Source organism: Leopardus geoffroyi, chromosome C1 (assembly GCF_018350155.1).
Source record: "Leopardus geoffroyi isolate Oge1 chromosome C1, O.geoffroyi_Oge1_pat1.0, whole genome shotgun sequence".
NCBI classification, from domain to species: Eukaryota; Metazoa; Chordata; class Mammalia; order Carnivora; family Felidae; genus Leopardus; species Leopardus geoffroyi.
Genome location: NC_059328.1, coordinates 212,869,838 through 212,883,993, shown reverse-complemented (window position 1 = coordinate 212,883,993; position 14,156 = coordinate 212,869,838). Strand labels below are relative to the sequence as shown.

Sequence of the window (14,156 nt, the reverse complement as noted above, 5' to 3'; positions counted from 1 at the left end):
GACCTTAAAACAGGGAGGAGATTTGGATTATCCAGTAATCCAATTACCACCGGGGAAACCCAATGCAATCCCAAGAGCCCTTAAAAGCCGAGGAGGGGGGACAGAGGGTGATGTGACAGCATGATGCATTGCTGTTGCCTTTGAAGACAGAATGTGGCCGCGAGCCAAGGAATATGGCACCCTCTGAACCTCCCGGCTCTTCCCTAGGGCTGCCAGAAGGAACAGAACTGGGTCGACACCTTGATTTTGCCCCGGTGAGACCCACTCAGACTTCTGACCTCCAGAACTGGAAGATCACAGACTTGTGTTTTCAGCCACTAAAGTTGTGGTAATTTATTACAACGGCAATAGAAAACGCCTACAAAGTCCTCCCGGGGAGGGTGAAATACCACTGGCTTCATCGATTAACGTTCTCTTAACAAATACTGCAAACTTCCCACGGGCAAAGAATTGTGTTGGCAACAGGGTGCACACACGTGAAATGAAATGTGTGCCTGGTGCCCTTGAACGTGTAGCAGACAAAAAGGGCAGATCCTGGAGAGAGAGCGGTGAGGGCGGGACCCGCAATGGGACAAAGAATTAGGGATTTTCAGAACTCTTTGGCCAAGAACCCCGCAAGACCTGCTCCACTCTTCCATCCACAAACTGCCATATTTTGCGGCCCAGACTTGGGCGAGAGCTTTGTTCCTCGCTTCTCCGCTCTGTCGGTGAAAGGGAAGGTACTTCTCTCACGGGCGTGTTGGGTCAGGCTTCCAACCCTTTCCTCCGGTTATAAACGTGCAAAGCATTCGCGAGCCTCAGCCAAAGCTATAAACTTCAACCGGCCACAAGAGTGTGCACGTGAGGTGACTGCAATTTCTTCCTGCCAAACCAGAATTAGCCGGTATAGGAATGAACGAGCGTGGAGATTTGAAATTGCACCGATTGGAAGAAAGCCCGGGTTAGGTTCGGGCACCTCCAAACGTACCCTTTTTAAAGCCACACGGACTGAGGCCTGGAGCTCGGAGCTCCACGACACGCGCACCTGGCCTGCCAGCGAGCGGCGGAGGAGCCCGGGCGCCGGGCGCCGAGCGCACGGAGCCGGCCGGAGAGCCGAGCCGCAGCCCCCGGCATCTCCATCCAGGATGCTGGGCGACATTGCAACAAATCTCTACGCCCAGCCGCTCAGGGGGCTCCAAGGAAAACTGCAAGTTCGGGGATCCGGGCCGGGAGCCGAGTGAGGCCGCAGCCCCGCGGGCTGCGGGCGGTGAGTGTCCCGAGGCCGCGCCGCACCGGGGGCACCCTGGACTGCGGGGGACCGCTGCACCCCGGGGACCTCGGCGAGGCGCGGCGCAGGCCCGGGGCCGGGCCGGGAAGGCTGCCGGTGGGGGGTGGGGGGGGTCGCGGGCAGGGCTGCTCCGAGGCGCGGGGTCGCGAGCTGCGGGCGAGGCCACCGCGGGGCGGGCGGGGGGCCGCGGACCCCGGCGGAGCGCGGGGACGCGCGCCCCGCTCCCTCCCGGTGGCCAGGGCCCCGCGCGCGTCCGGCAGGGCGCACGGGGCCCCCTGCACTCCGGCCCGGCCCCGCTCCCGCCTCCTCGAGGCCACCGTGGGACTCGAACCGGACAGTGGCGGAGCGGAGAGGGGGACCGGGGGCTGCGGCCGGGGGACGTTCGGGGAATGCCTCCCCGCGCGGGCGGCCGGGACTGCGCTCGGCCCGCTTCCCCGCGGAGCTGGCGGGTTCCGAGCCCGCCGCTGGACGCGGCTGCGCGGGATGGGGGTCTCGGGGCGCGGGGGGCGCGGGGCGAACGAGGAGCCCCCGAGCGGGGCGCGCAGGTGCTAGTCCCCCTCCGTGGGGAGGAAAGGGGGCTGGGGGAGACGGGGCGAGGGGCCCGGCGGGTCATCACCGGGCCAAACGCCGCCGAGGCCATTGGCGATGTTGAAGGAGCTAACCCTGCTTACCAATTAACCCTTTTTCTTTCCGCGGAAAAGTTGATTCGGGTTAATTAGCAAGGGTGAGCGAGGATTATTGTCAAGGATTAGAGAGATTCCTTTTCGCCTTGTCTGACGTGTGTGTGTGTGTGTGTGTGTGTGTGTGTGTGTGTGGCAGAGAGAGACAGATGGTGGGGTGGATAAAACAGGTTTTGGAAACCCGCAGTCCTGGCTCCACTACCTGCTAGTTTGATCTCTAAGCTTCATCCTCCCCCCCCCCCCACCGCCATCGACAAATAGGCTCAGTTTCCTCATCTGTGAAATGGGGACATTGATGCCAACGGGACAGGATCGGTGTGGAGAAGCCACCCAGCACAGCCCCTGGCCCATTAAAGGCATTTATATGTTTAGTTCTCCCCAGGACAGCGCGAACCCACGCTGAAAGTTTCCATTTCTTCTGCGCCGCCCTCTCTGCCTTCGCCCAGCTCCCCAACCGTCTCAGCTCCAAACCTCTTCAGCCTGTTGGGCTCAAGTGCGCCCCCTAAAGGCCCAAGAGTTACTGTGCACACCAGGTCTAGAGGGCGAAGAATCCCTAGAGCCCAATTGGAGGGGCACGCACCATCATGTTCTGTCCACCTTTCTGGAAGGTTGTAATTTCCGTTTTAACGGGGCGCTGTCCCCTTTGCTTGTCGCCTATACAGAACTCACTGCATGCTAACATCATCAAAGAAGCCAAATTAAAAGCGAAAGACTTGCTTGTAAAACTTACTCCCGTAACAGAGCTGTAGAAAATTGACTTGTTTTAATCTCTGATACAGTCCAGCTGGCTGTAAATTGTTTTCACCTCAACCTGTGAACAGGCATATATGTAGCTGGCCTCCATTTTCATAGCCTTCTCTACGTTTATGATTAATTCTTCACCATTTGTGAACTCACATTGGGGGCAAATGGAAGGTTGACTATTGGTCCCATAATCTTCCCACTGCCTTCCTTCACCTTCTTCGTTTCAAGGCCCTCATGTTGTATGCTGACCTTCCAACAGGCCAGCCTAGAATGGGTTCCATCTTTCATGTTGATCCTTAGAGGAAGCCCCACACTCTATGCCTCCGTTTACCCCAGTGTGCCCCATGCATGTTGTTTTATGCATGTGTCAGGATGTGGACAAGGTGGGAGAGCTTGAAGGCCATGTGGTGTAGAAAGACGGGGAGCCTGGGAGACAGGGTGGTCCAGAACCTTCCCCAGTTCATTCTCTCTCTCTCTCTCTCACTGGCTGTAGACTAGGATTATAATACTCAAATGGTTATTTTGTATCTTATAATGATATAAACGCTTAAAGCAAACTTGGGGGTGGAGGGAAATAGAAATATGTTTTTCTGTTGTCTTTTGTTTTAGTTAACGTGGTCGGACAGTAGGTTAACCCTGATTAGTCAAAACAGGAATTACTAACCGAGAGATTAGGATATGAAACTCAGATGACTCTGTTGCCTGGTAATATCTTTAGGGACCTCCTGAGGACTGGATAGGACTTCGTTTTAGCCCCTCACCCCCCACCAGTGCTCTCCGTTTGACACTAACACCACATGCACCCTTACGCCTCTTGAATAAAACTTGGCAATTAAATGCTACTCCGTGTCATTTATTTATGAACAAATAAACTGGAAATGTTGAGAGCAGCTCAATGGCAAATGCATCTCTTAACCCATAAAATTAATAATTCAGTAAGACTCTAAAGTTCTTACCGTTGCTTAGGAAAATGCTTACTGTTTCAAGTCATGGGGTGAAAAACTACAACTCTTGTATCATTATTTCAAGCTTTTTCATAGATGTAAATGGACTTTCGGGAAACGCCAGGTTGTTTTGTCTTCCTGGACGGGGCTGAGCACTATCCCCCAGATTGAAAACGGGGGTGTCAGTCCTCATCTAGGCCAGTCGCACCCCTTGTCAGGCCACCTGATTCTTCTCTTTCTGGCCCCCTGAGATCCTGCATCCAGGCAGCGGGGACAGAGGGAAGACAGCCACCCAGCACCCCTTCTGATACCTTTGTAGGTTTATCCGCTGGGCCTTCTGCCAGGGCGGCTCTCTTCTGGTCTCTGGGCTTTGGGAAGCAAGGACTGCCTCATCACTTACCATCCTCTCGCTGCAGGGAGAGGAGGGTAGTAGCAGACTAGACTCCCCGGGGGAAGTGGCTCCTGAATCATCTGCTTTCTTTTTTACAGTCAGCCACTAATCTATAGCTGATCGCAGATAATGTTTATCATGGTTAGAAGATAGAGAGAGGGACTTTTATTTTGTTATTATAAAGTTAATATGTGTTTATTGTGATTTTTTTTTTAACCAACGAGATAAACTAAAAGGAGGAAAATTACTTTAAGACCATCAGCCAAAGAACAACCTCCCTCCACATTTTTCTCTCACCATATCAAGGTTTCGCTCTGATAATTTAGTTGAATCTTGGAGGAACAGTAGAGGAACAGGAGGTTCGAAGGAGAGAAGTGGGTCCCCAAAAGTCAGAGGAAGAGAAGGTCATGTCCTGAAGGTTGAGAGACTGCGCCAAGGTCAGGGAGGTGCTTTCTCAGGGCTGGAGCGCACAGGTCAAAGGTGGGGAGAGGGGAGCAGGGACCAGGGGACCGGGTGGCAGAAATCACATAGCAAGATAGCATTTTGCCCTCCCAGCTGTCTGCAAACCGGGGAGAAGAAAAAGGACCCAGGCAGAGAGGAATAATGTGGGCAGGAAGTGTTGTGGTTGAGAATTGGATGGGTGTTTAAGACCTGGGATCACTTAAAAGATAAAAATAATAATGAGAACGGGATGTGAGGGAAAAGGAAAGTCAAGGTGAGCCCCAGGACAGATCCATTAAGCTGTTCTTCCACTGGCATCCTTGGTTTCCCAACACCCACTTCTTCCCAAAAAATTCTTAGCCAGAACCAAAGCCCCAGTCTGGCAAGCAGCCAGCTTTTCCTATAAAGGTCCAGAGAGTAAGTATTTTAAGTTTCATGGACCATAGAGCCTTTAAAAAAGGGAAAAACAACTCTTAGCTCTGGGGTGTAGAGAAGGAGACTGTGGGCAGTGTGTGGTCCACCACAACCTACTTCTCCGTCCCCGCCACCCTGTCCACACCAGGATGCTGCTGAGAGAGCCCCACAATTGAAGGGATTCCTTGTGTATTTAGGATTATCATTCGTTCCTCCTTCATCCGTTACAGCAGAACAGTTAGTAATATCCATGTGGTGTGGTTCATAATGATCATTATTTCCTTATTTTTTCTTCTGTTTTAAAACAATTAATTGAGGGGCACGTGGCTGGCTCAGTTAGGTAGAGCAAAGAGCGACTCTTTTTATCTTGGGTCGTGAGTTTGAACCCCACGTTGGGTGTAGAGATTACCTAAATAAATAAATCTTTAAAAAAATAATAAAATAGGGGCGCCTGGGTGGCTCAGTCGGTTAAGCGTCCGACTTCGGCTCAGGTCACGATCTTGCGGTTTGTGAGTTCAAGCCCCGTGTCGGGCTCTGTGCTCACAGCTCAGAGCCTGGAGCCTGCTTCCGATTCTGTGTCTCCCTCTCTCTCTGCCCCTCCCCTGTTCACGTTCTGTCTCTTAATAATAAATAAACGTTAAAATATTTTTTTTTAAAAATAGTAAATAAAATAATAAAATAATTAGTTGAAAATGAACCGATGTCTGTTTTTTTTATTTTTTTAATTAATTAATTATTTATTTATTTAATTTACATCCAGGTTAGTTAGCACATAGTGCAACAATGATTTCAGGAGTAGATTCCTTAGTGCCCCTTACCCATTTGGCCCATCCCCCCTCCCGCAACCCCTCCAGCAACCCTGTTTGTTCTCTTACGTTTTGTCCCCCTCCGTTTTTCTATTTTTACTTCTCCTCCCTTATGTTCATCTGTTTTGTATCTTAAAGTCCTCATATGAGTGAAGTCATAGGATATTTGTCTTTCTCTGACTGACTAATTTCACTTAGCATAATACCCTCTCGTTCCATCCACATAGTTGCGAATGGCAAGATTTCATTCTTTTTGATTGCCGAGTAATACTCCATTGTATACCACATCTTCTTTATCCATTCATCCATCGATGGACACTTGGGCTCTTTCCATGCTGTTTGGCTGTTGTCGATAGTGCTGCTATAAACATTGGGATGCGTGTGTCCCTTCAAAACAGCACACTTGTATCCCTTGGATAAATGCCTAGTAGTGCAATTGCTGGGTCGTAGGGTAGTTCTAGTTTTATTTTTTTGAGGAACCCCCATCCTGCTTTCCGGAGTGGCTGCACCAGCTTGCATTCCCACCAGCAGTGCAAAAGAGATCCTCTTTCTCTGCATCCTTGCCAACATCCGTCGTTGCCTGAATTGTTCATGTTAGCCATTCCGACAGGTGTGAGGTGGTATCTCATTGTGGTTTTGATTTGTATTTCCCTGATGTTGAGCATTTTTTCATGTGCCAGTTGGCCAACTGGGTGTCTTCTTTGGAGAAGTGTCTATTCATGTCTTTTGCCCCCTTTTTCACTGGATTATTTGTTTTTTGGGTGTTGAGTTTGATAAGTTCTTTATAGATTTTGGATACTAACCCTTTATCTGATATGTCATTTGCAAATATCTTCTCCCATTCCTTTGGTTGCCTTTTAGTTTTGCTGATTGTTTCCTTCGCTGTGCAGAAGATTTTTATTTTGATGAGGTCTCAGTAGTTCATTTTTGCTTTTGTTTCCCTTGCTTCCGGAGACGTGTTGAGTAAGAAGTTGCTGCGGCCAAGATCAAAGAGGTTTTTGCCTGCTTTCTTCTCAAGCATTTTGACAGCTTCCTGTCTTGCATTGAGTTCTTTCATCCATGTTGAGTTTATTTTTGTGTAAGAAAGTGGTCCAGGTTCATTTTTCTTCATGCTGCTGTCCAGTTCTCCCAGCACCACTTGCTGAAGAGACTGTCTTTATTCCACTGGATATTCTTTCCTGCTTTGTCAAAGATTAGTTGTGGACCCATACATTTGTGGGTCCATTTCTGGGTTCTCTATTCTGTTCCATTGATCTGAGTGTCTGCTTTTGTGCCAGTGCCATACTGTCTTGATGATTACAGCTTTGTAATATATCTTGAAGTCCGGAATTGTGATGCCTCCAGCTTTGGTTTTCTTTTTCAAGATTGCTTTGGCTATTCGGGGTCTTTTCTGGTTCCATACAAATTTTAGGATTGTTTGTTCTAGCTCTGTGAAGAATGCTGGTGTTGTTTTGATAGGGATTGCATTGAATATATAGATTGCTTTGGGTAGTACCGACATGTTAACAATATTTGTTCTTCCGATCCGGGAGCATGGTCTTCTTCAATTTCTTTCATAAGCTTTCTATAGGTTTCAGTGTGTAGATTCTTCAACTCTTTGGTTAGGTTTATTCCTAGGTATTTTATGGGTTTTGGTGCAATTGTAAATGGGATAGATTCCTTGAATGTCTTTCTGTCACTTTATGATTGGTGTATAGGAATGCAACCGATTTCTGTGCATTGATTTTATATCCTGCGACTTTGCTGATTTCATGGATCAGTTCTAGCAGTTTTTTGGTGGAATCTTCTGGGTTTTCCATACAGAGTATCATGTCATCTGTGAAGAGCGGAAGTTTTACTTCCTCCAGGCCCATTTCGATGCCTTTTATTCCTTTGTGTGGTCTGATCGCTGAGGCTAAGACTTCCAATACCATGTTGAATAACAGTGACGAGAGTGGACATCCCTGTTGTGTTCCCGACCTTAGAGGGAAAGCTCTCCGTTTTTCCCCATTGAGGACGATATTAGCGTTGGGTCGTTTATATATGGCTTTTATGATCTCGAGGCGTGCTCCTTCTATCCCTGCTTTCTTGAGGGTTTTTATCAAGTAAGGATGCTGGTTTTGGTCAAATGTTTTCTCTGCATTTATTGAGAGGATCATGTGGTTCTTGTCCTTTCTTTTATTGATGTGGTGAATCACATTGACTGTTATGCAGATATTGAACCAGCCCTGCATCCCAGGTATAAATCCCACTTGGTTGTGGTGAATAATATTTTTAATGTATTGTTGGATCCGGTTGGCTAGTATCTAGTTGAGGATTTTTGCATCCATGTTCATCAGGGAAATTGGTCTGTAGTTCTCCTTTTTCGTGGGGTCTTTGTCTGGTTTTGGAATCAAGGTAATGCTGGCTTCATAGAATGAGTTTGGAAGTTTTCCTTCCATTTCTGTTTTTTTGGAACAGCATCAAGAGAATAGGTGTTAACTCTTCTTCAAATGTTCCAGGGGTAGAATTCCCCCGGAAGGCTATTCAGCCCTAGACTCTTGTTTTGGAGGAGATTTTTGATTACTAATTCTATTTCTTTGCTGGGGATCAATGTCTATTTTAAAGACATTACTTAAGTTGAGTAAGCCATTTCATGTATTGGCTGCAAATTTCACTTTCCAAAGCAAAGGTTTTCATCTTGCACTCGTGCATTTGCTATTTTACATTTGAAACAACATAAAATCTCCCAAGTAGGCATATAGAATGACAGAAGTGAAGAACTCAAGTTCCGGTTCCTCATCTCTACAATAACCGTGCTGTCAGTTCATCTCGACCGTCCTGCGGAAGGTGGTGACATGTGGCAGCACAGCAGCTGCAGACCTTCTCTGTGCCGCAGAGAGACTCAGCAATTCTGAACTCATAGGAACTTACTCTCAAAGCAGATGTGCGTAACTGGGGCCACCTGCGTGTCAGGGCCAACCGTATAACCAGGGATCCTCTGAAAGAGATCCCTTGGATGATACAGTGCCTACGAAAGGATAAGTAACAGCACCATGCTGATGTGAAGCTTACAGACAGAAAATTCAAATGTAGTTGTTTGAAACTTTGACCAGCAAAAGATCTTTGAGGAGAGGAGTATTTTATCAGTGATGTCGTCTGGATTTGCAGGCACATACATAGTGATCATAAAAAGCAGACCAACTTTTAGTGGTTTGTTGTTTTAAAGTTCTCCCCTCATGACGCTCAATGATGCTCTAATTGCCAGCTTCCGGGGCGGTGCTTCCAGCGCTCTGTCCCTGGTGTTGCACTCCCGTGACGCTGCAGCGATGCCCTGCAGGGCTTAGCTCCACCTTCCGGACTCCCTGACAGTCATTGCCACTTGTTGTAGGCAACCTGTCTCTTCCATTTTCCTGAACGTTGATGTGCCTTCATAACCACCATCCTCTTCATTGTCAGCCGGTGACCTAACTTCCTACTTCACCCAAGAATTAGACCATCAGGTGTTACTTCTCATACCACTACTGGGCAAGTCATCTGCATATACCCTCTGCTTCTTCTGGTCTCAGGGGACGGACTGCTCCTCCTGGTCAAGACCAATTCTCCTGTCCCACCACCTCCACGATTACTGTCTCTGTCTGTCCTTCTTCTACTCTTTATCCTCAGTTCTCATACATGCCCTCAATGATCATCCTAAAAAATAAAGATGAAACCAGAGTCCTCACCAGACCTGGCATCACAGCCCCCCTCCAGTTCCATCCAACCCCCAGGTCTCTCCTCCAAACATCTTGAGATGTATCTATGCAGAGCATGAGTCATCATGTCCGTTTCCTCAGCGCTCAGCTTTCTAGTTTCCCAGGGAATGCTGGAATAGGGGTAGGCGGAATGGGTAAAAACATGTGTCTTGTGTATAAGACCTGAGTATCACTGTTATTAGAAAGCTATATCTTCCATTGTAGAAATAATAAATTGGCCTTCTAGTTTACCAGTCTCTCCTGAGCTGGGTTCACATGAGTTGGTCTTCTGAGGCTAATCCACTCTGGCTGTACCGAACAAATGGAACACTTAGACACACAAAATGAGAACCAGATGCTTTGCCAAGGGCCCTACCAAGGCAAAACTACCCCAAAAGCCTGTTTAAGGCCAGATGTCTTCCTTCTGTGACATCTTTGTTGTCACTTGTCAGTCCCCATCTCAATAGTGGACACAAGGCATGGGCTTTAAGGTCAGGAATAGCTGAGTTTGACTCCTAGGTTCCTGTGTAGCCAGACTTACTGGCCATGAGAACTTGGGAAAGGCATTTCACTTCTCTGAGTCTATTTCCATTTCTTTAAAAAGTGGATGATAACACTGATATAAAGGATGGCGGTAAAGATGCAACAGGTTTCACAAAAGTGCTTGGCAGTGAAAAAGTAAGGAGTGCTCCCAAATCTGCACAATGACAAATTGAATCTGAAGGTCTGATAGGATGAGGCCACTTTGGTTACAAAAGGGGAGGTAGAGCTGTCCAAGGAAGATAAAGATACTTTTGGTTTGATGTACGAGGAAATTATTTGTCATGTGTATTTCAGAAAATCTTGGAAAATGTATACAAGTCATGAAGATATTGGGTATGATTTTGAAGACGACCCCAAAGATAAGAAGACGCTTAAGCCCCACCCAAACATTGACAGCGGGTGGGCTTGGATGGTGGTTCTTTCCTCCTTCTTCGTGCACATCCTCATCATGGGCTCCCAGATGGCCCTGGGAGTCCTCAACGTGGAGTGGCTTGAAGAATTCCACCAGAGCCGCGGCCTGACTGCATGGGTCAGCTCTCTCAGCATGGGCATCACCTTGATTGTGGGTATGTTCGTGTGTGAACTCTTATAAAACTGAATAATTATAAATTGACAGTTTTCCACTGTAAATATGTTTTTATACTGTTGAAACATTAGATACTAGATGTTAATGATGGCACTATTTTTTTTTGTGGTGGCAAAATATATATAACATCAAATTTACCGTTTTTAGCCACCTTTAGGTAGGGGCACCTGGGTGGCTCAGTTGGTTAAGCGTCCAACTGTTGATCTCAGCTCAGGTCATGACCTCTCGGTTCGTGAGATTGAGCCCCACATCAGGCTCTGCGTGGATAGAGAGGAGCCTGCTTGGGATTCTCTAGCTCCCTCTCTCTCTGCCTCTCACCCCTCCTTTCAAAATAAATAAATAAACTTTAAAAAATGTTGTTTAACCACTTTTAAGTATATAGTTCATTGCCATTGAGTACATTCATCAACACTATCCATCTCCAGAATCTTTTCATCATCCGAAACTGAAACTCTGTACCCGTGAAACAGTAACTCCCCAGTCCCACTACCACTCTGTTTTCTGTCTCTATGACATATAAGTTGAATCATACAGTATTTGTCATTTTGTCTGATATTACTATTTGAATATTATAAAAAGTTGGAGTGTCTTAAAAACTGATCATTTAGGGGCGCCTGGGTGGCGCAGTCGGTTAAGCGTCCGACTTCAGCCAGGTCACGATCTGGCGGTCTGTGAGTTCGAGCCCCGCGTCAGGCTCTGGGCTGATGGCTCAGAGCCTGGAGCCTGTTTCCGATTCTGTGTCTCCCTCTCTCTCTGCCCCTCCCCCGTTCATGCTCTGTCTCTCTCTGTCCCAAAAATAAATAAACGTTGAAAAAAAAAAATTAAAAAAAAAAAAAAAACTGATCATTTAAAAAATTTTGCTTCATTCAGGGCGCCTAGATGGCTCAGTCAGTTAAGCGTCCAATTTAGGCTCAGGCCATGATCTCACAACTGGTGAGTTTGAGCCCCGCATCGGGCTCTGTGCCGACAACTCAGAGCCTGGATCCTGCTTCAGATTCTGTCTCTGTCTTTCTCTGCCCCTCCCCCACTCATGCACTGTCTCACTCTCTAATACAAATAAACATTAAAAAATTTTGCCCCGAACTCTGTTTTCTTGACTGCTGTAATTCATTATACATCATTACAGATGTAATGATACTTAACTACTTTAATTCTTTAATACTTAACGAATATTTGTAAAAGAAAAAAAAATTAGAGAAAACACCATAAAAGTCAAGCAACAATCTTATTTCAGAGTTCCAATTATTTAATTTGAGATATCAATCCTATGCTGTTGAAAAATCTACTAAGCTCCTTTTAGAAAGGTTTCTGATCTAGCTAACAGGAAGGAATAATAATATATTTTCTAGTTAAACCTGAACACACACCAATCTGTGAAAGCAATCCGTAGGCAGTTGGAGATACCAAGCTAGACAATTATCATAAATGTAACATGTTATTATGGCCCATGGGTTTCCTTTTGGGAACTAAACTAAATTTTTACTGTCAACTAATACTTAATAAGCATCTCTTATCAACCAGGTGCTTCCCCTTGCCTTATCTCTTGAAAGTAAAAGCCACACTTTTACATCAGATTTCTCTTTAGTTTCAAGTATTCACAATATATTTTATACTAGAAACATAAATGGCCTCAAATCTTCTTCTGGTTCTGTGAGAGTTTGGGTATGACAGGCATCTGTGTGTTTGATGGAAGCCTCCCCTTTCAGTGATCTCCACATTGGTAATTAATCGCTTGAATCCGACTCAAAGATTTGTTGATCTTGGCTGGCATTCAGACAGTGTTATTGGATAATACAAACAACATTAATAATCATGGTAGTGCTAATAATGGAAAACAAGGACAAAGTGTTATTTCTCAAGATGTGTGTGGAGTAGGCATGTTTATCAAAGGGAATTAATACTAATCTTGCTTTAAAATTACATCAGGGCACCATTATGTGTGTGAGGGAATTACGGATACATCGTCTAGCCTGCAACATTAAGGAACTGACTCCTTCAACCCTGCATTGGCCTTATTAAAACAAGGACTGTCATCCGAAAAATGGAGGATGGTTTGCTTCAGTGTAGGGAATACGCTACGTTTGTGTTGGATGCGATTCAGCCTTTTCAGTAGGTCACAGAAGGAAAACTGTGGTTCTAGCACACTTAACATTCGTTTTTCTTTTTAAAAACTAAATCTTTAAGGGGTGCCTGGCCAGCTCAGTCCGTGGAGCATGCAACTTTTGACCTCGGGGTTGTGAGTTCGAGCCCCATGCTGGGTGTAATGACTACTTAAAAATAAAATCTTTACAATAAACAAATCTTTAAGGGGTAGAACAAAACACTTACAGATTCAATCTAGGAAGCGCATACCCACCGCAGAAAAGAAGACTCCACAAAAGGCCAGCATACGAAATGTCCCATTTCCAAATCATCCAATAAGGTTGTCTTAGATACGATTTTGTGTTTCACAAGTTCTACAAAAGTAAGCAATGCAAGCCAGTCTTGAAATCATTGGAAATGATTTTGAACAGGACCCTCACAATAAGAACACCTAACTCAGAGCCATGGTGAGATGTGATTGTCCTCTTTTATTGGGAGGTAATTCCGAATTCTGTTGGAGAGTCCGTGAATTCCAGACAGCGTAATTTCAGTGCGTAGACTAACCTTTCTACAGGAAGGGTGGGTGCCTGCCAGATAAATATCTTTTGCCTTGGAAATCATAACCCAGAAACATTCATAGTTATACAAATAAAAGGTCTGTTATCTTATCATCGTCTTAAACTGCCATTCATTATCTCAAGTTGCCTGATACAGGGTGGCTGCAGATATGTAGGGGTTTTTCCAAGCCAGAAGCCCAAAAGAACATCTCTCCTTTATGTAGCATTTATTACATGCCAAACGCACCTTATGTATATGATCTCGTTTGATCCCACAACAACGCTAGAGCCAGACCGTTGTCTCTAGCTGACGTAGGAAGAACATGCAATGCTCACAGACTTTAAGCAACTAACTGAAGGTCGAACAGCCGACAAGTGTGAGGCAGGCTTCAAAGCTGGTCCACTGGACTCCAAAATCGTGTCTGCCACACCACACTGTCTGCCATTACGTGAAAGGAGAACTGAAAATGGTTTTGAAGTGAATAAATATAAATTGTTTTCACTTTTTTTTTTTTTTAATTTTTTTTTTCAATGTTTATTTACTTTTGGGACAGAGAGAGACAGAGCATGAACGGGGGAGGGGCAGAGAGAGAGGGAGACACAGAATCGGAAACAGGCTCCAGGCTCTGAGCCATCAGCCCAGAGCCTGACGCGGGGCTCGAACTCCCGGACCGCGAGATCGTGACCTGGCTGAAGTCGGACGCTTAACCGACTGCGCCACCCAGGCGCCCCTGTTTTCACTTTCTAACCATTAGAAGCATATTGGGTTTTCTCTTTTAAATTAGAAAAAAAAAATCCATGGGACGCCTGGGTGGCTCAGTCGGTTGAGCTTCGAACTCTTGACTTCAGTCTCATGGTTCGTGGGTTCGAGCCCCGCGTCAGGCTCTGCACTGTTAGTGCTTGGGATTCTTTCTTTCTGTCTCTCTCTCTCTCTCTCTCTTTGTCCCTCCCCTGCTCACTCGCTCTAAATAAATAGATAGATAGATACCCATGAATTACGTTACAGAGT

General features: G+C 46.2%; 1 protein-coding gene across 1 annotated transcript in view; it reads left to right on the top strand.

Moving 5' to 3' along the window:
- Nucleotides 1–826: 826 nt before the first annotated feature.
- Nucleotides 827–14,156, top strand: part of SLC16A14 (solute carrier family 16 member 14) — a 31,418-nt gene continuing 18,088 nt past the window's right edge. Inside the window, exons 1-2 of the mRNA XM_045481635.1 lie at nt 827–1,246; nt 10,217–10,488. Of these exons, the coding sequence (XP_045337591.1) occupies nt 10,230–10,488 (259 nt within the window). The 5' untranslated portion in view covers nt 827–1,246; nt 10,217–10,229. The remainder of the gene's footprint in view (nt 1,247–10,216; nt 10,489–14,156) is intronic.